At 37.7% G+C, this 24355-nt stretch overlaps 1 protein-coding gene across 7 annotated transcripts; it reads right to left on the bottom strand.

Moving 5' to 3' along the window:
- Window positions 1-1135: 1135 nt before the first annotated feature.
- On the bottom strand, window positions 1136-24256 carry elf2b (E74-like factor 2b (ets domain transcription factor)). Of its 7 annotated transcripts, none has more exons than XM_042716780.1 (9): window positions 23949-24256; window positions 13626-13746; window positions 10354-10546; window positions 4606-4716; window positions 4292-4492; window positions 4103-4183; window positions 3437-3626; window positions 2946-3308; window positions 1136-2865 (listed from the first exon to the last, which is right to left on the bottom strand). In XM_042716780.1, exons 2-9 carry the CDS (start codon window positions 13698-13700, stop codon window positions 2202-2204), a joined length of 1878 nt encoding a protein of 625 aa, XP_042572714.1. In that variant the 5' UTR covers window positions 13701-13746; window positions 23949-24256; the 3' UTR covers window positions 1136-2201. The 7 variants fall into 7 exon arrangements, with proteins under 7 accessions (XP_042572714.1, XP_042572718.1, XP_042572717.1 ...); XM_042716784.1 differs by having other exon boundaries at window positions 4316-4492; window positions 23949-24255; XM_042716783.1 differs by lacking the exon at window positions 23949-24256 and adding an exon at window positions 22318-22733.
- Window positions 24257-24355: the final 99 nt, after the last annotated feature.

The raw sequence follows: 24355 nt of genomic DNA, 5'->3' as shown, positions 1-24355 counted from the left end.
ATCGTAATTGTCGATTATTCCCTTGAAGTTGTAATTGAATGATGTTTATACCATTGTTTGATGCAACTGCATGCCGTATTTTTATATGAAAATAAACAAGCTGAAAACACTCTAATTGCCGCTTTGAACGATTACGTAATTGTGGCATCCATTATTGTAATCGCGATTAGAAATTCGATTAATTGTGCAGCCCTACAACTTCTAGCTGCAGACTGTAGCACAATGACTAGATTTCCACTGAAATCTCTTTTGCGAGAATGCAAAACCAGTAAAGCATGTGCTCATATTTTGTGTGGGTGTATAAAGTGAAGTGTGTAACTCCGTTTCTACCTCATTTTCAGTGCACTTACTTGGGGCCTAACTTGCCTTCTTTTGTTGGCAAGGACTATCTGGCTTTAGGCTGTGTTCACTAGGTCTGGTTGGTTTTAGTCTGTGGTCAGATTTTCTGCGTTTGCTGTGCAGTTTGTTTTGTCTCTTTGACCCAGCTTGTCATATAAAAATTAGATTTTATTTTTATTGTCAATGGGTATCAAACATAGTCCAAATTCTGTTCTGCAATTATTATATGGCTTTTTTCCCTAGTTTGTATTTCCTAGGATAAAAAAAAAAGAGCTGTAATTCACCAAAAACCATATTTGTCTCTGACATTTGCATAGGATTGTTGCGTTTTAGCACCTAGTGGCAGTCACACAGTGGCTGGTTGCATAATATAGTCTTCATTTAGTCGTCTAATTTTTAACACTAAAAGTAAGATTAATGAATCACTGCTAGGACAGTCTTAACATAGTTTATGCAACCAGCCCCAGAACTTTAAAAAAATTGGTTGCGAAGCAGTTGTTAACCTCCACTTACTGTAAAATGGATGTATGAATCTATGCACAAAAACAAACAGTTTTCAAAGAATGTTTTAGTGGAAAACTATTGGTAATTCCCACTCATTTTTAATCTAGGTTAAAAACAAAACATGTTTTAAGAGAGAGATTTAAAGAAGGGGCGAGTCTAATCTCTAAAGGGAAGTTATTCCATGACCGCGGCCCAACCACCAAGAAAACTCGATCATAAAAAAGCGACCCAAGACACAACAGACAAAACAGCTCTGCAGCTGACAGATATATCAAAAACAACACCACTCAAATTCAGGAATATTTTTTGTATTTGAGTAAAATCTACTCGAGTACACTTTGAAACAAGAGTACAACAAAATAGAATATACTTCAAATGTTGAATATACAAACTAGATTATTTTGAACACAAACATCTTGTTCTCCCTCTTTAAGGACTAATAAAATCAAAAGAAAAATGCACAACAAATGTATTTGAACTGAGGATGCATGCTGATGATTGACCTTTTTGTTGTTTAAAATTTGGCATCATTCCAGGATTTGGATCCAGATGTACTTAAACCTAATCAGTATGTTCTTTTTTTATCTGGATGACTGAGATGAGAATGCAAAAATGCTTTGCAGTTTGTTTGCCAATAATACTGTACTTGGTACAATGTGTGAGGGAAATAAAAAAAAAAAAACACTGAACAAAACATGAGCATAACACAAAAGCCTAATAAGCTTGACTTAAAAGAATAACGACAAAAACGAAACCGTTCTAAGGCTGCATTGTTTATAAATTCAGTAAACTGTATAATTCATATATACAAAGTCCATTTCTTCCCTTACTAGAGGAGGAGGGAGAATCGACACGTTCCTGTGAAACACGGGGAGAAGTGTGTGCTCACAGTGATCGTCAAAAGAATCTGCTGGTTTTGCCTCGCAATTTAAATGTTAAAGAAAAAAAATACTTTATACAAGTTATAAAAAGTTGAATTTATCCTCCCTCAAAGGTACACATACTTGACTACTTCAACTACTCACTGCTTAGTGTTCTGCTTAGCTGTTATTAGTGTCAAAGTTAGATTAAAAAAAAAAAAAAAAAATAGAAATGTAGTGTCCTTTACATTGGTCCCTTTAACAACTCATAATTAAAATGATGGACATCCAGATTTAATCCACATGATGTGACAATTGTGGCCTTTGCCTGATTTTTTTTTTCTTCTTCTTTTTAACATAAAATGAAACCACAATTGAACTCTGAAACTGTACAAGTCAACAAATCTCCAGTTTGTACTCCCAGAATGTGATTGAATGGTATCTGGGCATTATAAGTTCATAAGTATATGTTCATTACTGACAAAAAGGCATCACATTTCAGCTCTCTGCTTCAGACCGTGGATTTGAACTTTCCTCTATCACAACTGCTGCTGCTTCCTGTGTGGGATTGTTCTGCTCAGGCTGTTCTGCCGAAGTGCTGTCGGGTTTCGATTCTGCGCTTTTTGCTTTTGGAGAAAGCTGGCTCTGTTGAATCTGGATCTGAACTGGAACTGACACCGGAGTAGATGCCGTCTGAACGGAGATTGGGACTTGAGTTTGCGTCTGGATTGAAACGGGGACCTGCGTCTTCGCCCGAGCTGGACTCTGCTGGGCTGGAACTGCCAATCTGACCACCTGCGCCCCCGGTGCCATTGACATGGGCGCAAGGGCTCGGACAGCGAGGGGGGCGCCCATCAGATTGATGCCCGTTGGGGTGCCCGGTTTGGCCTGTAGCTGGCACTGCGTGAGCTGGCTTGCGGGGATGGTGATTATCTTGGCGAGCTGGACCGTGATCTTGTCACCGTTCTCGGCCGTGGCGGGAACCATCGTTGGCATGGTCTGGATTAGGACTTTGGGTGCGTTTGCACCGGTTGCTGAGCCGGTGTTGGTGGGCGCTGTAGTGAAGAGTGAAGAGTTCGCTGACTGCACGGCCACCGTGGAGATCTTCTGTCCCAAGGAGTTTGTCATTACGACCGGCACTTGCATAGCAACCCGCACAGTCCTGGACACAAGATTATGTTTTAAAACAAAACAGTCGAAAAATCCATTTTTTTTTTTTTACATAAATTTAAGACTGGTTACCTGGGTGCATTGGCATTGGGAATAATGGTGGCATGGGACGGCTGTGATGGATCAGTTGACGCAGAGACTGTTACAATGCGCTGAAGAGGAGTTGCAGTGAGCGCAGCTTTAGCTTTTGGGGAACCCGGATGGACCACAGTCCTACCGCCCCCTCTCAAGATAGCAGGGGTTTTGGAGAGGTCAGTTGCCAATAAAGTGTCAGATGAGGGAGGAACGCGCTCGTAGGTCTTCACTCCGATTACGTCATCACCAGGGTCACACTTATCGTCATCGATCACGACAATGTCTTTAGGCATTTCCTTAAACTGGTACACCAGCCTCTGACCCTCTACTTTAGCCAAGATACCTCTCTGATAGTAATACCTGAGAGAGACAAAGACAAAGACAACATTAGTTCTAATTATAGATACCAACTGCAACTAGTCAATATGGCATTGTAAGACGTGTTGGAAAAAGTCATCTTCTAGTGTTTGCACACACAAGCTCCTCACCTGAGAGCTCTGCCCATGGTTTCATAGTTCATGTCTGGTTTGTTCTTGTGTTTGCCCCAGAGCTTTGACACCGCTTTGGAGTCCACCAGTTTGAAGATGCCCTTCTCCCTCTGTGTCCACTTAATGTATCTGGGACAGGTGTTCTTATCTTGCAGCAGGTCCAACAGGAACTCCCACAGGTATGTACTTCCTGTAAGAAAAAAGAAATAACAAAAGTTCAACTGATTAATACTTGCAAATAAACAGCCACTGACAATGTAGCAAAACACAACAGATGTAGAAACTCAATTTAATAGGTTCCATTTAAAAATAAATATTGCCATGGATGTCACAAATCCTCTTAAGAACACGTCATCAAATATAGTCATTAAATAATAATTTTATATACTGATGTTTATTATATATATATATTTTAATCAATAGTGTAATCCTTACAATTACATGTTTATTGCTCTTTAAAGTACTGATTACCCAAAATTTAGTATAATGTATACTATCATGATGTATACAATGTACAACAGAAATACATCAAATGAGAAAAAAAATTAAATTATAGTATATTACATTACAGTTCCTTTTTGACTTTGCAGTTAAATATGTCCCAGATGTTTCCTCACCCAATTATTAAGCACATAATGCATACAACACTGAATGTATGAGACACACCTTTCCCTTCTCTAGACTTCTTTTTGATGCCCAGGTCTGGAGATCCGTTTGAAATGTGATGGGGTTTGGGTTTTCGCCCAGCTGAAAAGATTAAACAACAGTTAAAAGTTAATTAAATAAATATAAATGAAGTTAACAAAATATATTCACAGACATCCCATTTAACTAAAAAAATAATCTGAGTATTGCCTTTGCCAATGTTCATGTTCTCACATTTTCTTCTTTTGTTGGGTTCCGTCTCCAGCATCTCAGGCTCGTGAAGAACCGTAACCACCTCCATGGGCTCCGAGTCCTCTGTGCTGACCTCCACCACTGTCTCTGTCAGCACATCAGGTCGCATGGCAGCATGCAGGAACTCCGAAGTGTTGACACATGGAGGCACAAATACCTCTACAAAGCAGGAAAATACAATCTTGGAAATCATGTTCTCCCCATGGCATGGTTATCTACAACAGTGCCTTGTTTTGTGATGTGGAAGCTAGAAGTGAGAGAGCAGTGCTCACCTGGGCTCCGGTCCCCTCGCAAGCTGGAGGGAGAGTCCATGTGTAGAAGAGCTTCAGCAGCCTCAATGGTTTTGTCAGAGCATTGTACAGAGCCATGAACTGATGCTTCCACTGCAACAGACAGAACACACACACACAAAAACTTTAAAAGACAAAAATACGGTAAAAACAATAATAGTGGGAACTATTATTACAATAAATAAAATAATAATAATAAAATAAATTTTTCAACTTTAATGTACTTTAAAATGTAATTTATTCCTCTCCAAGAAAAGATGAATTTTCAGAAAAAGAAGTCTTTTGTAAATGTATAAACATATTAAGGTTACTTTTGATCAATTGAATGCACCATTGCTAAATAAGCTTAATTATTTTTTTAATCTTCCCAACCTAAACTTTTGAACAGTGGTGTAATTATCAAATGCCCCATGCACTGGACTGTACACAAGCAACCTCATGTTTCAAATTGAATATCTGTACACTTAACTGACAATAGAGGGTGCTAGTGGATAGAAAACGTGCATTAATGCTTACTCAATATCCTAATATTTGAAGAAAAAAAAAATTCCAACCCCACAGATTGAGTGATATGTTTAAGCATGGATGACGAGAAAACTGGTTTAGCAATGGCTATAAATCAAAAACAAAAAGTTACTTAAATTCTTTATTTTTATTTTTTTACTCTTGTAAAACCTTTATGGTTAAACATCATTTTAGTGACATCCATTTAGTATGGAGACTAAATCAAGTGTGTGATTGACACTTTAATATGGTACTTAAGAGCTTTAAAACACTACTAGTTAAAGAGGAGTTAACACTGAAAAGATGACTTCCAGTCACTTTGTCACTGCAAATAATCAAAAGTTAAAGAGTTGACATGAGTGACAGACAATGCAAGTTGAGCACTCTAACAAGGATTCACTAAATATAACCAACACATTTGGTTATGAGAGAACATTATATGCAAATCCCTTAATGACCTATTAATACAAAAGTGCAACCTCTGAACTATAGCCTTCTTGAGATTCTGCCTTTGCACCTAAAGAGATCCAGAGGTCATACCTGCCCAATCAGTGTGCTCTAAGACGGTTTGGATAAAAGCATCTGCTAACTGACAAGTCACTTCCTTGGATGCACTTATTTAGAAACAGGTGCGGAGGGTCTGATCTCAGACAAGCAGTTCATGCATATATAGGACAGAACCTCCAGCCCTGCTCCCTTTGACGTTAACATCTAGAGCCACTAGCACCTGTGCCAGTCTATCCAAGCCGTCACTCAACTCCCATTACAACCTGAGCCTGCCCATGTTTGGCTATGTGTGTCTGTTGCTGCACACAGGGGCTATCTTTAGGCAGTCACAGTCATAAACACACACACACTGTGTCCTCTAGAATGGGTGACCCGGCATGCATTTACTTCCTGTATTCAGACAGCTCTGCCCTTGGAGACAGGACACAAATCATAGTGTAGATATTAAAACAAAAAGCTTATGATGTACATGATCACACTGCAGAGTTAACATGCTCTGCATATGGCCGGCTTTCAAACAATTACTATAAAAGAGAAAAAAAAATTATAACATTCGTTTTGAACTACAAGCGTTATATCTTTCAGTCCTTGCAGATATACATTTAAAATAATAGTTCACACACAAAATATATTAAATAATTTACTCACCCTAATATATTACTAATTTACATGTTGTTCCATACCATAATTTTTGGAAGAACAGGAGGATGATAACTGTTTACTATTTTTATTTATGATTTAAATATTCCTTAAAGAGGCCAAACAGCTTCTTCAAAAGTATGTTTTTATCCAAGAATAAACTAAAATAAAAACTAAAGTCAAAACAATACTAAAAGCTCTTTAAACAAATAAATTACCTTCTGACGATAAGAGCAAGTAATGAACATTCACATAAATGTTCATAAAACACTACAACAGCTGCTAAATATCTAATCACGTCATTGTTGCCGTTCATATAATAATAAATACATTATTATTAGCAATAATTCAGCAAATGGTAAACAATCAGTACAGAAGGCTTAATATTGTGGTACTATTTTTCTGTCACTAAAATAGCGGTCCACTAGAAAGTAGTGCTGTCCCTCCTCACTTCCGTGTTTACAGTCGTCAATGCTTTCCCTCCAGTTCTTTCTGAAGACGCTCTCCGAGCTTCCTGCCACTCAATCCCCGCCGCGAATCTGATTGGCCTCTTCTCTGGTCAACGCCCCATGAAAAAGGCAAGGCGATTGGTCAGGTGTAGGATTTCGAACGCGACGCCAATACTATTGGACAACAAGCGCTGTCACTCAAAATTAAGACAGCCCAGTGGAATAACAATGCTTCCGCCATCAAATTAGCTCTAAAATCTAAACATTCACAGGAAAAAAAGTCACTCGACAGTTACAGCAATACATTTCAGGCCATAAAAGACAAAGTGACGTTTAAATGAATAATTAAGCGATAAACGTTGCTCACTGAGCTTAGCATCGAGCGCTGAAATGTGCAGAAAGCAGTGCGACCACGTTTAGATAACGGGACATCTGCGACATGAAGCAAACATGGATTTTATTACTCAAACTCAATGTTTTCGACATACATGATAATATTAATAAATCAAAATGTTATACTGTAGTGGCTCCGCGTGTGTGTTTTTTTTTCATCCGATATGCCACATTTCCTTTGACGATGAAGCATCAAAATAAACCAATATGCTCTCAGGCGCTATTTTATTAAAGATAAAATGCACTCAATAGATTAACTAAAATTCACTTTTTAGTAAGCTGTATTTCAGAGATAAAAATAAAACTCGGTGTCCTTCCGACTCCAGACAGCGTGGCAAAGACGTAGGGAAGACAACATCTCTCCCACTTCCTGGTTTCAGAGCAGCGCACCACCTCCAGAGAAACCCGTTATTCTAACACAGTCCACATTTAAAACGCCCTCTGCGCCGTGCAAACTCAACACTGTGCACGCTGCTCACGCATAACACAACACACACGCCTTCACGCTACTTTTCAGCACTCCAAAATACAGATAAGAAAATTAGGCAACGCCATGCAGGTTGCCAACCAAGGTGATCACTTCCTGAAATGCCCTCCATTACTTTACAGCACAACTTCACGGATCTCAGCGATGCGGCGCAAGCACCGCTCTGCTGCGCCTCAAACAAAGCCACGCTGGCGAGGATGAGCTAGCGCTTTGGTCTTTTTACCTGCTCGGATAAGCAGATCGAGCTGGTTAGCGGGTCCATCATGCAGCGACGTCGCCATGTTTCGTCCAGAGGTGCAGAATTCACATTGACTCGCATTGAAAGCGTTTAGAGACGCACGACTCACGTATCGCTCCGCCTCCACAGGAAATCTCCACAAACTCAAAAGCGAACAGATCCTTCCGCGCCAAACACAGGAAATCCTCCCCGCGCTCCTCGTTACGTTCGATGTACGTCAAGAGCATTTACAAAAAAAAAAAATACTTTTTAAATCTTTTAAAACCAAAAGTTAAAATTAGGCACACAAGTATTTTAAAACACGGGAAATCTAAAATTCTCTACAAAGTGAATTTATTGAAGTTAGTGAAAACTTTTTACTGTCAAGAGGGATATTCTTTATAAAATATTGCTAAACATTATTATTATTTTTTTTTTACTTTCGGCTGTTATCTAAAAGTATCTTAAACATAAATAATTGAAAAGTTATGAAGAGAAAATTATATGAGCATTTCTTATATTCTTTGCGTCTTATTTTGTATTTTATTATTAACAAGTGGTACATAATTAATTAAAAAAAATAAAATATTCATAAACATCTTGTCTTTTAAGCACTTTAAACAATGATCTCAAAGTATCATATATATATATATATATAAACCATAAAAACTAAATAGAAACGAACGTGCGTTTCTTTTCCCTTTTTTGCGTCGTATTTTGTATTTCATTCTTATCTAGAGGGACATTCTTTATAAGCATCTTCATATTAAACATCTCTATGTTATCCTTTATGCATTTTTTGTAACTGTGATATCAAAGAATCTAAAATATTACTGGACGAATAATAAGGGGGCGGGGGAATTATAATGTCACGTGACACTTATAAGTATTAAGTATAAGTGACTTAATTATTGGCATTTTAAATATTATTATTATTTTTATAATACTTCCAAAATGTATTATGAGACGAATGACCATATTCTGCGCAACACTTCAGAGAGTGCCCACAAGAGGGCAGTAGAGATTTATCACAAGACAGGACCTTGACAAATCTACACATTTTATACGCCCTCATCCTCATGTTGCTCCTAACCATTACTTACTTTCTTTAGTGGAATACAGAAGCAGAGGATTAAAAAAACTCACCATTTACTTTCATTGTTTTTTCCCATACAATGAGGGGGGTAAACTATTTATTTTGTATTTTTTATCTATGGCAGTGCAATTTTGATCAGAAATTAGTTGTAAAATTAGAAGTGCAGCCCTGTGTTTGGCTGATGGTAACTGTAACCAAAACAAGAAAGCTATCATTGGGCGACATGGTTGATTTTCTAGCAGAATCATGCTTATGTGGTTACCCTCTGAAATGATTCATCACTAAATAGCCCATAAATCCTAGCCCATAGGGACGACGTTCTATATACAACGTATAATAACACATAGTCTGCAAGCACCAAAATAACCAGGGTACATACCTATTAACATAAGAGAGACATAAGAAAGCAATGTGCAACTATTATAGTCTACTCTCCCTGTAGCATTTAATGTCCATCAACATCCACCCATAAAGTATTTTCATTGGGCGATTCAGGTTTACAAATGCATAATGCTGGTTACAAATAAAGTCTCTCTGCCAACAGCAACTACTGAAAATCACAGGATTCAAAATCTTTTTTAACATGCAATCTAGAATAGAGAGCATGAGTGAACAAAATCACATTACGTAAGTCTGGTAGTTGTGGTAAAGTTTCTGCCACTTTAATGGGGACTTCATTGTGTTTTGAATGGCTAGAAGTTGATGTATATCGAATTATGCATACAATATTCTTTTTTTTTTTTTGTAATGAAATGTGTGTCAATAATTGGAATGCTTCTAAAAAAAAAAAAGGTCCTTTATTAAGGCATGTGATCAGGAAAGGACATGAAAAGAACCCTCCCAATTAATATGAGTATACAATATTACTACTACTACTAATAATAATAAATAATAATAAATTATTAAAATATTTTATTCTAGTATGATTCAAATTATAAATCAATATATACATTAATACTGCAAAATAAAAAAAACAAGTATTTAATGTAATAATAATTATTTTATTTTACAACAGAACAACAGTAAAATTCGTTACTAGTATTTATGTCTGTTGTAATTCCTTTCCAACATTATGCCACAGAGCTTTTATTTTGGTGGAAAACTGCAGGGTGTCTATAAGCAACCCAAATTCACAGCACATGCAGAGATGAGTTTGTACGGAACACTGAAAACACTGATTAATGAGATGCTTGCATGTAAATGAACAAAGTGCGGTGATTCGCTCTAAAACATGCAGTATATATATATTTATTTCATTAAATCGCAGTCTTTCAGATTTTCTATCTAAGCCAATGAGGTAGTGTAACTGAGCATTAATTAGTGTGCTTACATTGAATACTGTGTATATGTCTCCATGCAGTGATGCTGAAGCCTAGCCAGGTGTTTGTATAAGTTGAGTGAAAATGTGGAAAAAGTTATGTGGTAACAGTGTTCTCACCTGTCTCCAGCACTTCAGTCTCCACCTCCTGCTCCTCAGCGACTCCCTGCATCAGGTAGGTCTCATCATCATACACCAGCAGCTGAGCAGCGAAGCCCTGCTCCAACCGCGCACTAGGCACCGGCTCCACGATCACCGCAGGGTACTCCACCTCTCCCTCTATCTCGCCCTCAACCTCATACACACCCTCCTCCTAGACCGAGAACAGAGGTTTCATGAACAAGAAGAAACCTGAAATCTAAAAATAAACTTTCTAAACATTAATTCTAAAAAAAAAAATTTAAATAAATAAGATTTCAAGAGTCGCTGTGAAGTTTTACTACACTGAAATGAACACTTTGGACAATTCTACGAAACACTAAAGGGACTTTCACAGATTTTGCAACAAATATAACTATAATGCTAACTATATTAACATCCACACCAGTGCACTATAACATTCTGTTTATTATAAGCATATGCTGCAGATTGGCTTTCAGTGTTTTAATTGTTCACCAGCTGAAAAAAAAAAAAATCTTTCTGAAGGTGATTCCAATGATATTGTCCCTGTGTCATTATCTTTTTAACTGCGGTGTATATTTCCCTGGTTATGAATATTATTGAAACCTTATAGTTATTAGTAATTTACTAATTAATAGTAATTAGTTATTTTTAAATATTGGCATCACATGATCCACTCTGCAGCTGATTCGGACCAAAACTGCCTACTTTTACAAGGAAAAGATGTTCTGACCGACATGTCAAATGACCACAATACAAATAACAATTTTCACTTTTTTGAGACGCATGTTATTCATTTACTCTGTTAGCACACATCAGTGTTGTTATTCTTAACTAAAATTAATTTTCAGTAACTGAAATAAAGGGCAAATAATATGAAACTCCAAAACTCCAAACTGCGACTAAAACGGTCACATTTGCGACCATTAATATTAAATTGCGAGTGAAGATTTTGCTGAGGTCGCCACTGGTATTTACATGTTATAACTTAAAAATTTGCATGTTATGCCTTTTTTCCTGATTGTTTTGCAATCACATCTTTTGTTATGTTTGTGTATTAAACAGCATTTTGCTATATTTATGCGCTATTGCATTTTAATATTTTTACTTAACCTGTTGTCTACATGATTCAACTCCTCCTATAAAATTGCATTTTACTAATTAAGAAAAACAGGCTGAAAGTGTGAAAGACATACACTCTTAAAAATAAATGTGCTTAAAGGGTTCTTTACAGAAATATTTTTTTGGTTCCACAAAGAACCATTCAGTCAACGGTTCTTTAAAGAACCATCTCTTTCTCAACTTTTTATAATCTGAAGAACCTTCTTTCACCACAAAACTTTTGTCAAACAAAGGTTCTTCAAATGTTAAAGGTTCTTTTTTGAAACCATTTAGACAAAAAAGATTCTTCTATGGCATCGTTAAGCACCTTTATTTTTAAGAGTGTATGACAACATTTACAGGATGCAGAGGAGGAGCCCAAACTACACTCCGTGGCCAAGTGATGCTTATGGTCCATGATATTGGTGCAGATTCTGTGTAATAAACAATGCATGACTGTATATTTCAAGTTGGAAAAGACATTTAGTTCCCACTTTAATCTACAAGATTAATCTACTGTCCCTCCAGGATATCTACACCAGGCGGTGTATAAGGAATTCCCGGAGGATCATCAGTGACTCCAGTCACCCGTCCCACAGACTGCTCTCCCTGCTGCCCTCCGCAGCATCCGATCCCGCACAAGCCGACTGAGGGTTAGCTTCTTCCCTCAGGCTGTCAGACTAATGAACAGTCAGAACTAATACACCCTACAGCATACTCCCACAATATGGTATGCCACACACTGCACTTTACCTTCAACAGATCAATACTGGACTATACATACACACTGCATTTAATACAATAATCTACCTGCTACCACTGGATACCATCCAATGCACATCCATGACATTTTCTGTTCATCCAGTTCATGTACAATCTGTTGCACCTTAGCATATTTTTATGCATATATATGTCTACATAATGTAGAATGTGTACATAATGTGTATAGTGTATAATGTGTAGTGCTGCTAACTGTAAGTATGTCTTATAGTATGTCACTGTGTGTACTGACTATATGTATGTGCATATTGCAGATTTTCATCTGTTGAAGTCTGTATGGTTATAAGTAAATTGTTTCTACAATTTCTGGAGCACGCTCCCAAGATTTTCACTCACCAAGGCACATGTCAAGTCAAGTCAAGTCTGCTTTATTGTCAATTCTTCCACATGTACAGTACATACATACAGAGCATGTGCTGTGGTTATGTGACAATAAAAGTGACTTGACTTGAAGATGGATTAAAATGCCAAGAAAAGACGACACATAAACATGACAGTATGATTGAAATGTTAAAATGTAAATAATAATAATAATAATAATAATAATAATAATAATAATAATAATAAAACACATTTATTCTGTGGCACATAAAAAAAAGTCTATGGCTACTTAATTTTTTTTTGTTTGGAGCCCTGTGAAATATAAATATTAAATGAAACACGAAAGATACTTGGCAACTAAATTAAATAAGTTGAAATACTAAAATTACTAAAACTGACAAATTAATTATTTTTTTAATTAATAAAATAATTAATAAAAAAAAGACAAGATGACAAACTAAAATTAAAACAGTAAATATACAAATAGTCTAGTGGAGAACAAATCATCTATGCACAGAAAAAAAAAAAAAAAAATCTCTTCATAACCTTTAATCAAAATCTGAAAATTTGCTTCCACATTACAATGGTGTTCCTTCTCTGTTAATGAGATGCCAAGGAAGTGCGTTAAAATCAAAGCCGTCTGTTTTCTCATTCAATATTTTGTTTAAAATGGTTCACACCATAGAGGAGCACTCTAACACTTAACATCAGACTTTACTGTTCCGTCTCATCGATCATCTGATGTAAACTGCACACAAAAATGGTAAACACTTTCTGAATCTGGCAAGCTCTATTCTGATTGGTTGATCTTCAGTTAATTCCTGCCAGAATAAACTACAAAGTCAACAAACATCAGGCCAGTAGTTAATATGACCGTGCAAAATTATGGAAAGCCTAACTCCTGCAAATTGCGTAATGTCAGCCAATCACATTGGAGCTCGCCATATTTGAGAACATCATACGGTCCTGAAAAATCCTGTGGATGTGCCATTTTAATGCGAGACCAGCAGCCAAGTAATATAAAGGTATAGCTATGCTAAAAAATTATTTTGTAGTGGTAAAAATCTTACCGTTAAATGGTCGTCCACTGCTGTGACATACTCCACCACCGCTCCTCCACTGTCTACAAGCACCACAGATGTCATGACTCATACCCCACACTCTGCTGACCCCCTGTGGCAAACTCCAGGACTGCAGTCACATAGGAGAATAAGAGACAAAAGGCTAAAGTGAAAAAAAGATCAATAGCACTGTAAAAACAACATTTCATAAACCTTATGTGCAGAGCCAAAGCAACCTGCTCTCCTGTTCTCTCCTGTTCTCTCAGTCTGGTTCAACAGGAAACTCCCTCTTGCTAAGGAACAGAACACCAAAACAGGAAGCCTGCCAGTGAAATACTAAGGCCATGGCAACAGCCAACATACTTTGGTTTGTGGAGCTGAAATGACAACTACTGCAGCTGCAAAAAAAAAGCAGATTAAGTCTCTCTCAATTTATCTTCTTACAAAGAAAGAATGGGAGGGGAACAAGAAGCGTCAGCGGGACAGTCTAGCAGCTAAATTATTGAGTGACTGCAACCATGCTCCAGACAGCTAAAGTGACACAGCGACGCAACACAGTGGAAACATCCACATTCTCAAACCACTGAAAATGAAAGATGTAAATCCTTAGGTTAAATATGTTTTAAAAAAGAACCATGCAATTATGCATAAACTATTCTAGCTACACTGAATACCACCAGTGATAATGATTTTTTTCTTCTTTTGTATTACAATGAGATTTCACATGCATTCTGCTATTTCTCAAATTAGTGTTTTAGTTATCTGATGTTTAAAGGGGTCATATGATGTGATTTAAATTTTTTCTTTCTCTTTGGAGTGTTACAAGCTCTTGGTGCATAAAGAAGATCTGTAAAGTTACAAAGACTAAAGTGTCAAATCCAAAGAGATATTCTTTATAAAAGTTAAGTCAACCACGCCCCCCTAAAACGGCTCATTCTAACACACCCCCACATGTCTACGTCATGACGTAGGAAGATTTGCATAACACCACCCAAATGTTCACACAAAGAAAGAAGCTGTAACTTTTATTCTCGCTGTTGTCGTGGAGATGCTGAGTTTCGTTGTGAAAGTGAAGCTACTTTGTTTTGCCTTCCAAAAGAGGACACAACTAGAAATCAGTGGTTAAGTTGTATTTACAACACTGTTGTATTCAACCCAAATATTCAGATGTGTGCAGTGCATTTTATGGAGGACGAGAACTGTTTCCTGTGAGAGTAGCCTACAATGGCGGTGTCTGTTTCTATAAAGTGTATCAGTTACAACTTTGCAGATAGTCTGGCGCTTCTGACACAGTCTGTAAGTACAAAGTACGTTTACAGATTTAAAGAATTTGCCAACGATGGTTCAAACGTGAGTTTTAAGCAGTGTAGAGTAGTGCTTGTTGTTTGTCCGATCACAAATACAGACATGGTTTTATGTTTACGCAGCACAATACTAAAACACAGTATAAGTCATTATAATCAGTAATTATGTCCCCACTGGATGCAACAAATGCCTCGTTCATAATGGGTTATTGTACTGTTTTTGTCTTGTCACACAGCATCACAGTATGGTAAGGCAGCATTTCCCAATCCCAGTCCTCTTATTACGTACAACGTTTGTTCTATTCGACCGTAAGTGTCCTGCGAAGTGGACATCACTGGATATTCCGCCATGATTCCAGTTCGAAACGAGTGTATATGTTTCATTCAAAGGGCATGAAATTGTGCAAGACATGAATTTCAGAGGTATAAGATGTCATATTCATCTGTGTGTGAAGACCAGAGTATGTGAGCGGAGCGGAGCAGAGCGGAGTGTGAGTGGGAGTGGAGTGCAGAGTGGAGCAGTGTGATTTTTACTGGAGCGAGGAGCGGATTTTTTAAAAGTTGGAGCGTTGTGGTTTTCATTCACTCCACCACCGCTCCACCACGAATACAATTCATGCAAACGGCCTGTAATATAACTGCATATTTAGCAAGAATTCACATGTTAAACATATTTAGCTACAGCTTGATACAGATGGATCTCTCAAATCAGAAGGTTATAATGACGGCAATAGCTGAGTGAGAAGATACAGGCTAGAGTTTCAAGGAGTTTGTCTGTTCCTTTTACTGAATATTTTCAGGTTAAAGCATGAATTAAACAGGTACAGCACATTTACACGCAATCGCTTTCGCAATAATGCATTCAAACAAATGTAATCTTACAGTCCTACTTCATCTGTATCTGATTTTGAATGAGCAGAAATCTGTAAGAAATGCATCGATCTGTAGATAAAATAACTGACGAAAATGTACTGTTATTTTCATCACAAAATTTGCACAGCAGAAAGCAGCAATTATACCTTTTAATACTGACAACCATGTTATTAGTTTAGCATGTGGTAGGAAAAAAACATTTGCACACAATAGCCTAAGCCACTTTGAAACTCTCCTGTTATTTTATTTTTTTATTTTAATATAGGCTATGTTATGAACATAACATTCCAAACATACTGAAATACTTTAGACACGGAGCGAAGGCGAAGCGGTGTTTCTGGTATCAGTGAGTGCGGAGTGGAGCAGGAAATTGTGAACCCTGAGCGGAGCTGGAGCGGAGTGACTATTAAATGCTCTTGCTAAATGCTCGTGGAGGGGAAATTGTTGCCGCTCCACTCCACTCACATACTCTGGTGAAGACGCTGCAGGCAGCGCAAATCCATGAATGAATGTTCGGAAGTGAAGTAAACTTCAAGGGATTTCCCCTGCTCAGGGAGCAATGTACACGGTGCAGGGATCCTATTAATCGGAACGCAGTTCATGCACGTAGCTCTCTTCTAACGAGCTGGTTATATGAATCAGGTGTGTTAACTAAGACAGACATGCAAAATATGCAGAGCAGCGGGGCGTGAGAACTTGAGATTGAGAACCGCTGTGGTAAGGGGTGTAACATTTCCGTCACACGCTTGAGGCATTCAGCCAATCACAACGCACTGGATAGCTAGCCAATCAGAGCACACCTCATTTTCAGAACGATGAGCTTTGTATAAACCGACGCATTTCAGAAAGGCAGGGCATAGAGGAGAAACAATAATGTACATTATGTGGAAAATAATGTTTTTTGAACCTTAAACCGCATAAACACATTGCATTACACCAAATACACAAAATAATGAAGAAGAATTGATTCCATGCCATCAAAACTAGGGGTGCACAAAAAACATATCTATTCATATATGAATTGCGATTCTGTCTTCTAATGATTCTAATGGATTCACAAGTTTCAAAATCAATGTTCTAAAGCAGCAGTTCTTAATTCTGCCCCTCGAGTTCCCCTGCTCTACCCACGCTCTGCATCTCTCTCTCTCTCTCTCTCTCTCCCCCTCTCCCTCTCATTCAGATCTTCAGCTCAGCTCCAACAATGAACTGTTCCAATTATACACTTTGTGTATAGACAGACAGATATTTTTCACAAAGCTATGAAAAGCGTTAAACATGGATGTGCGCGCGGTTGCCGTGCTGTATTAAAGCTTTAATCAGAATAAAACCATATATTAAAAGCTAACGTAAGCAGTAGCATTTACAAATAACAGCATATTTAAAAGTATGAGACAACAACAAACAAAAAAAAAAAAACATACCATTCCTGTGTGCTTGCACAGGTTCTGCGCGATCTTCTTAACTAATATCCTCTGCGCCTCAATTGGGCTTAAATTGATTAGCAATATTGACAACGTCATTGTTTACAACACACGCATTTGAGCTGAGGGAGTGACGTTTAGATGCGCACGGTTTAGCGAATCACAACACACTGGGCCAGCGCGTTTATAAGAGAAGGGACAGAGCAGTGTAGAATAAAGGTAAAATATGTGAAAAATAATGTGTTTTTTTTTTTTTTTACTTTCCAGTAAAGTATCACCCCTTTAATAAATAGGTACATTATTTGGGTATTTGAAGTGTACTTCTTGATAAAATTAAAATTAGTGTAAATGCACTACAGACTACATATACAGCGAACTGAGATAAACCTCAAGTCTTCTGTTTTCATACAGTTTGGTTTGGAACAAAAATTGGAGTCATTTCATATCGTCCCCTCCACTACAGCTCTCAAATCTCATTCATGTTCATGTACACTTAAATAATGGCACATATGGTGTAACCACTAACCTTGCATGTTGCATGCTTTTTTGCAAGTTTTTCGGAGATCGTTTTAATCCGCATTAAAATTTATGTGTGTATTTATATATGTATTTTCTGTTCTGTTTCAGAAGGTCATAATAAATGAGACATTTTTTGGAAAACGTCTTCATGGCAGCACGGATGTTTGTTATTTCTCTCATTAATCAGGAAGAGTAAATGAAGACGCCGTAGCAACAGACACTAAAGATTGTTAAAGTGCTCTAATAAATTCCCTGCCCAATTGCCACAGCAACGCAATCACAAAGTCTGTCCAAGGACATATAGGGGTGGGGCAACAGTGTGACACACACTTCCTCACAGATGCATCTGGATCATGTTATCCGCAAATTACAAAATGACAAGTTTCAGCTTCCCCATTAGAGCTTTCTCCATAACCGCTGCTAAAGAACAACTTGTCTTGTATTTTCAGCTCATTAAATAAACAGACAACATATATATAGCCTACAATAACTCATCATCACTTTTTGCCTGAATAGCTTTATAAGTGTACTATTACTTAAACGGTATGTTTCAATTCAGCACAAGCTATGTTATTAGATAACATCAAGGAAATTCAAGCAGCAATTCATCTGTTTCCAACCTATTGTTCCTGGTGCAGCTGTGGAATTCCACAGTGTTCCCCTTTCATTCCAAGACGTATTCCAATTCCCTAGGAAACGTTCTTGGTCCATTTCAGCCATTGCTTCTTGACTTGCAAAATCTTCACATTCCAACAAACTGACTCCACAGAAGACAGCCACCATCCCCACAGCACCATCAGAGAAACAGTGAGTAAGGACCGAACATGAGAATTGCACGCAGTCTGCACCGTAGAGTTGTTGCACTCATTGCTTTCATTTCCTGTTTTGTCATCCACACCTGTTTCTCTACGTCTTCCTTCTTTAATGGCTCTGTATCTTTCCCTTCTCAGTCTTTTTCTATCATGCTCACATCTCAAGGGTGAGGCAGCATTTGTAAGTTCGACTCAGCATTCTGTGAGGCAGGATCACATGGTCGGAGCTTTCCAAACAGGCATCACATGACCAGGGCACAACGCTGCTTTTGTGTCCTCAACAGACCCTCCAGTGATGCAACGTCCCACCTTTAGAGGCACACACACGCAACAGACGCCAAAATTCAGCCTCCACCCAACAGCCCTCCAGATGCAACAGATTATTCCTCAATGAGAATCTACTAGCCTGGGCTTTCTGTCAAAACACGTCCCCTAACTGACAAAAACCCACTTCTGTTTTTACTAGATTCAGTTCTGTAGCCGCCTTTTCCATTAAAGGGATACTTCACCAAAAAAAGCCATATATATGGCTTTCTTTCATGTAACACATTTTAAAGAATATCCATGCAGCTCTTACCTATAAAATACAAGCATACATTGACAAAGGATTTCAAGCTTTACAAAAGTATGACTTGTGCACTATATTCAAAGTCTTCTAAAGCCTTTTTGTGAGCAACAAACTGTAGTTGATTTCAGAATTATCTTGTTCTCAGCATTATAGTTCTTAATTAAAATTGTCATTAAAATACTGAATTATTTTGTTGTTATTAAAGAACACAGCATTACATAGATTAACCATTTAAAATAAACAATGTAAAATATACAGATTGCTGATCTAACATCTCATACTGTAAACTTGTTATTCTGTGACAAATGATTTATCTAGTATCTAAATATAAGTTGTTTGTTATTCAAGATATAAGCCATAATTTTCAAAGCTCACATGCAAGGTGCATATTTACATTGCACCATTGCGATTGGTTGTGAGATGCAAAGAGCCAATGTTATCACAGCGGACATAACATACACAGTTTCTTCTTAATTTAACAATGGCTAATGAATTAACGAATGAAGCATGTTGATGGGCAAGCTCCTGCTCTCGCTCTGGTTGGTGCGTGTGTGCACGCTCTTCCCGGACAAGTGCCCATAGAAGGAATTCCACCCTTTAAGATCATTTTGAGGGCCATCCTCAAAAAAAAAAAATATATATATATATTTTCGAAACTTGTAAGAGGAGTGTCTTTGGCACAGAAATACTCCATCCAACTAGTTTTTTTTTTTGAGACTTTGGTCATGTTTAGCATAAGAATCCAACTCTTTAGCAGTGTAAATAAGTCAGAATTCAGATTTTCAATGCATGAAATAGTATTAGACATCTCCTTAAGAATTGTACAGGGGTGAGCAAACTATGACAGAATTTCTATTGTTGATTAAAGGAGCCATGTGTAATGTCTGGCAAAAAAATCAAGTCATACTCCACATTCCATACCAGATGGGGGCAGTATGCCTCAATAAAGTGAATTGGTCTACTCTAGAGTAACAAACGAGAAACGGCATAGTCTCTATGCTCCGCCCCTACCTTCACAACAACCCTAGAGCCATAGCCAAAGCCTAAAGGACGTTTTGCCTCCAGATGAACGTTGGGTGATGTCAAGTGATTTTGAAACTTGACATCTTCAAGCTACTCCCCTTCACCTTTACCAGTGAATATGTTCATATTCGTTTTGTTCATATTACATTTTGAGTTGTATATACACATTATTTGAATTAAATTAATTAGACAGACAGCATTCTGTCAACATCAGACAGCTGATGTTGACCAAGCTAGCGCCAACCAACGTAACCAGAGCTGCCAACTCTCAAGCATTCACCGTGAGACACACGCAATTGACTCTTTTCACACGCTTTCAAAAACTTGACTGCTCTGAATATAGTGAGTGAGTGCGCGCGCGGCCGGGACTCTCTCTCTCTCTCTCTCGGGTTCATTATCATCGAAGACATTTCAAGCTTCTTAGGTAATGTTACATTTTAGCATCAGCTTGGTAGAGACGGGCTTTGGTAGATAACAGGTGAAAACCGGATCGGATCTGTGGGTAAGTTATAGCTAGCTAATTATCAAACGCAGCTACGGTTAGCCATCGCTAACATTAGCACGTTTATCGAACAGCCTTCGATACATTTCTATGTTATAACTTCCCGAAAAAAATGCGCAAACATATAAAACAAACTTCTAGCGAAATACTAACAGCATCTTACTTACCAATCCAAAAGAAATGATGCAAGTTCGGAGTCGAACCTCATTTCTTTCAAGTCCATCAGTTGTCTCCAGCGATGGAAAGCAGTGCCGATGTTTACTCTGTTTCGGCTCCTTTTCTTATCGGATTTGATTTGTGATTCCGAGCGCGGTTGTGTCCCTGTAGCGGGTGGTGGTGGTAGGTGTCTCTTGCCAAGGGCTTCAGCCATCCTTCCGCTCTCTTCCCTGAACTGAAATGAAGTAGTGGGCTGTACCTTCCACACGATTGACATCAGGTTCATGTACGCCCACAAGCCGTGCGAGTTATTCGTGTATTGCAGGTTGGCTGGTGGTTATGTTGCCCGCATACCGCCTCCCATGGCCGAAACTGGTATTACGACACCTGTCGGGCTGTGGCTAGTAATGCTAATGCTAATTAAGGTTGATATCTCTGCAGCACTATAACTTGGCATTTTTTTAATGACATCATCGCCCTTATTTCTTCTCATTCTTTTGATGCGTGTAGGTCATTTTTTGGATATTTTTACCTCAATTTTTACACATGGCACCTTTAAACTCTTCATTTAATGTTCAAGAAACCTAGCAAGAAACTGCTCCTAAGACAAATATATATCAGTTTTACAAAGGTGGCTCCTCTTTGTATATAAATAATGAGTCAGAGTCATACAAAAGTGCAGATGGCAAACAGGGGAAACTGTGCATGAGTCAGTGGGGGTCAAATACTTGAGCCAAACACAGACCAAATGTTGACTGACCGTGTGCAAAATTGGTTCACAAAGAAGACAAATTGTCTTGCATTCAAACGCAGGTTATGATGATTAAAAAAGTGGGAGGTTATGTTCAGGGAATGGTCACATTGCCTCCCACAGTCCACCACAGCAGTGCACAGATTGCTTTGCAGTTATTTGGTCAGGGATGTGCGAGTTAGTGAACAAACTACAGTAATAATAAAGTATTTACCCCTTGGACTTTTTCCTGTTTTACATCACAGTGGGGTTAATTAGTCTGATCATCTGATTAATCAAAACATTATAATGTCACCTGACAATAGATAAAATAATAACTTGAAGATATCCCTTGAAGTACAGTTAAATCAATAATTAAGAAATGGAACAAGCATGGCACAGCGGTATAACTATCTGACCACGCTAATGACAACTCCAAGGGAGCAAAGGCTTTGCATTTTCAACTCCAGTTCCAAAGAGCACTGAACCACACCTAACTTATTTAATCTCGGCGCATCTGAAAAAGCATGGAATCCCAGTTTGATCCAGTTATAATTAAGTCAACATGAAATCCATCCACGATGAAATCACGTGAAAAAAAAATAAATTTTTGTTATTTATGAGTTTATTATTCAAGTTGCTTCCATGACAACGTGATTTGTAATCTGCTGAGCCTATTTGTATTCAAACATCATCCTATGATAAAGTCCAAGTCACTTTAGTGGAGCACTGAAATGTGGACTGCAGGAAAATAAATAAATACAAAGCAATGAAAGCATGGACATAAACTCACCCTACAAGGATTCAATCTGCAACCCTGCAACATCTGCATATGGGACTATTCCATCTCACACACACATGCTTTTACACTCCACCCTCAATGAATTAATTTCTGCTGCCTTTGACCTGTCCATGCATGCGCATTTGTTTAAAAAAAAACTTTTCACTGCTTTAGGAACATTAATTATCATACTGTGATATGGAAGCAGACACGTTGCAGATGTATTTCCTAATGGAGTGAAGAAATCTATTCAAGGACCTGCACCTTTCACAGACCTTATCGGTTGAAATCAGCAATTGCTGATTAGATCAAAGTCCGCTGTTGTTGACTTCAGCACTTCCCTCCACTTTCACTAGTCTAAATCAGGGGTTTTCAATCTTTTATATGCCACTAATATCATCATCCTTGTGCGAGCAACATCCACCCAAACATTTAAAAGGCATCTATTTACTTCCTTGTATACAGTTTATACTGATTTTTTTTTTTTTTTTTTTTTTTACAAAACATTAATTCAACATTTAGTTTTTATAAAGTTGCATTGTTACTTTTTACTATTCATCACAGTACTGTATTTATTAATTTATTAACTCATCTATTTTCATTTTTATTTACTCATTTATATTTATATAATTTAATCCAATTCTTTTTTATCATTTTTAAATATTATTTTTACATTATTGTTTTCAATTTGTCACAGTTCAGTATTGATTTATTCATCTATTTTAATCAATTTTTTTATTATTCTTTACTGATTTACTTCTTTATTATATAACCTATTGATTTTTAACACTTCTTCTGTAAACATTTCTACTGACCCCCAGCATTCTTTTGCGGACCCCAGTTTAAAAACCCCTGGTCTAAATGTAAAGATCAGTGGCCTAGATAGAACTAACATCATGCCTTGCCAAGGGAATTAATCAAACCCTATGAAAAAAAGTCAGTGGCATGTTTTCAACACAAAGTAATGCCTTGCATATAGGATCTTTTGTGCACTTCACTGTAACATGCCCTGACATTTACCAAGAACGTGTGTAAAAATCACTGTTTACACCACTGACTACAACAAAGCCCTGATCCTGCTGTACTCTCTCCAAATAAGTGGGCGTTACAATATAAACACTGAAGGAAATACCACACACCAATGTTATCTCTGTTCCTTAAAAGGAAAAACATCATTTAAAGTATTCCTGTGCTCTTTAAAGAGAAAAACAAAGCTTTCTTTAATGCAATAGTACCACACCAGCGATGCATTTCAAAGCTAAAATATGATATTCACATAAGTAAGTTACATTTTTAAACACATTACTTCCATAAAATCACAATCTTCATAGGAATAAAGGAGATATGAACAGCGAATCGTAAATGCTTGTAACGTTAGTTGTCAACTCTGCTAGCATTTAGCTTAGCCAGACAGCAAATACGACACAGAGGAGCTCACAACACAACAAATATAGACGCTTCTAAACGTATACACGATAAAAACATGTGTCTAAATATTGAAGTAACTCTATATTGTAAAGTGAAACTAAAAAGCACCGTAAAGTGCCTCATGTGCTTCGTTAGACAGAGCTAGGCTAATATAACCGCATAGTCCCTGCTAATGCTTCTTCGCAGTATAGAATACATAAAAGTAGATTTCTTACCTTGAAAAGCTGATTTTCCAGATGAAACCCACACTCTGTGCTTGTTTGGTTTACACAAACATAAGAAACATTCAGAGTTTGGTGGCTGTGGCGGGTGAGAGTCCGTCACACTGTGGCCTTAGCGGCTAGGCGCTAACACACCTGATCATCACATACACACATACACGGGTCTATAGCGGCACACTGAGCTGCACCTGACGGATGAGCCGCGAACACAAAACCACTGGCCCAAGTCACCTCAGTCTCTTACAATGATCGAGCAGAGAGGACATGGAGGGGCTGTGTTTACGGACAGAAGATCATTATGTAGTAGAGAGAGAGAGAGAGAGAGAGAGAGAGAGAGAGAGAGAGAGAGAGAGAGAGAGAGAGAGAGAGATTGATTCACTATTGAATAATACCGATTCACT

Source organism: Cyprinus carpio, chromosome B1 (genome assembly GCF_018340385.1).
Source record: "Cyprinus carpio isolate SPL01 chromosome B1, ASM1834038v1, whole genome shotgun sequence".
Taxonomy (NCBI): domain Eukaryota; kingdom Metazoa; phylum Chordata; class Actinopteri; order Cypriniformes; family Cyprinidae; genus Cyprinus; species Cyprinus carpio.
This window is presented reverse-complemented; position numbering and strand designations above follow the sequence as displayed.

Excerpts from the sequence above, each read along its gene's own strand:
- elf2b (XM_042716780.1), bottom strand. The coding sequence starts at position 13,700 with ATGACATCTGTGGTGCTTGTAGACAGTGGAGGAGCGGTGGTGGAGTAT. Across the intron at positions 4,717-10,353 it reads GACTGAAGTGCTGGAGACAG|TGGAAGCATCAGTTCATGGC; the intron begins GTGAGAACACTG and ends TGTCTGTTGCAG. Across the intron at positions 2,866-2,945 it reads CCCAATGCCAATGCACCCAG|GACTGTGCGGGTTGCTATGC; the intron begins GTAACCAGTCTT and ends TCTTGTGTCCAG.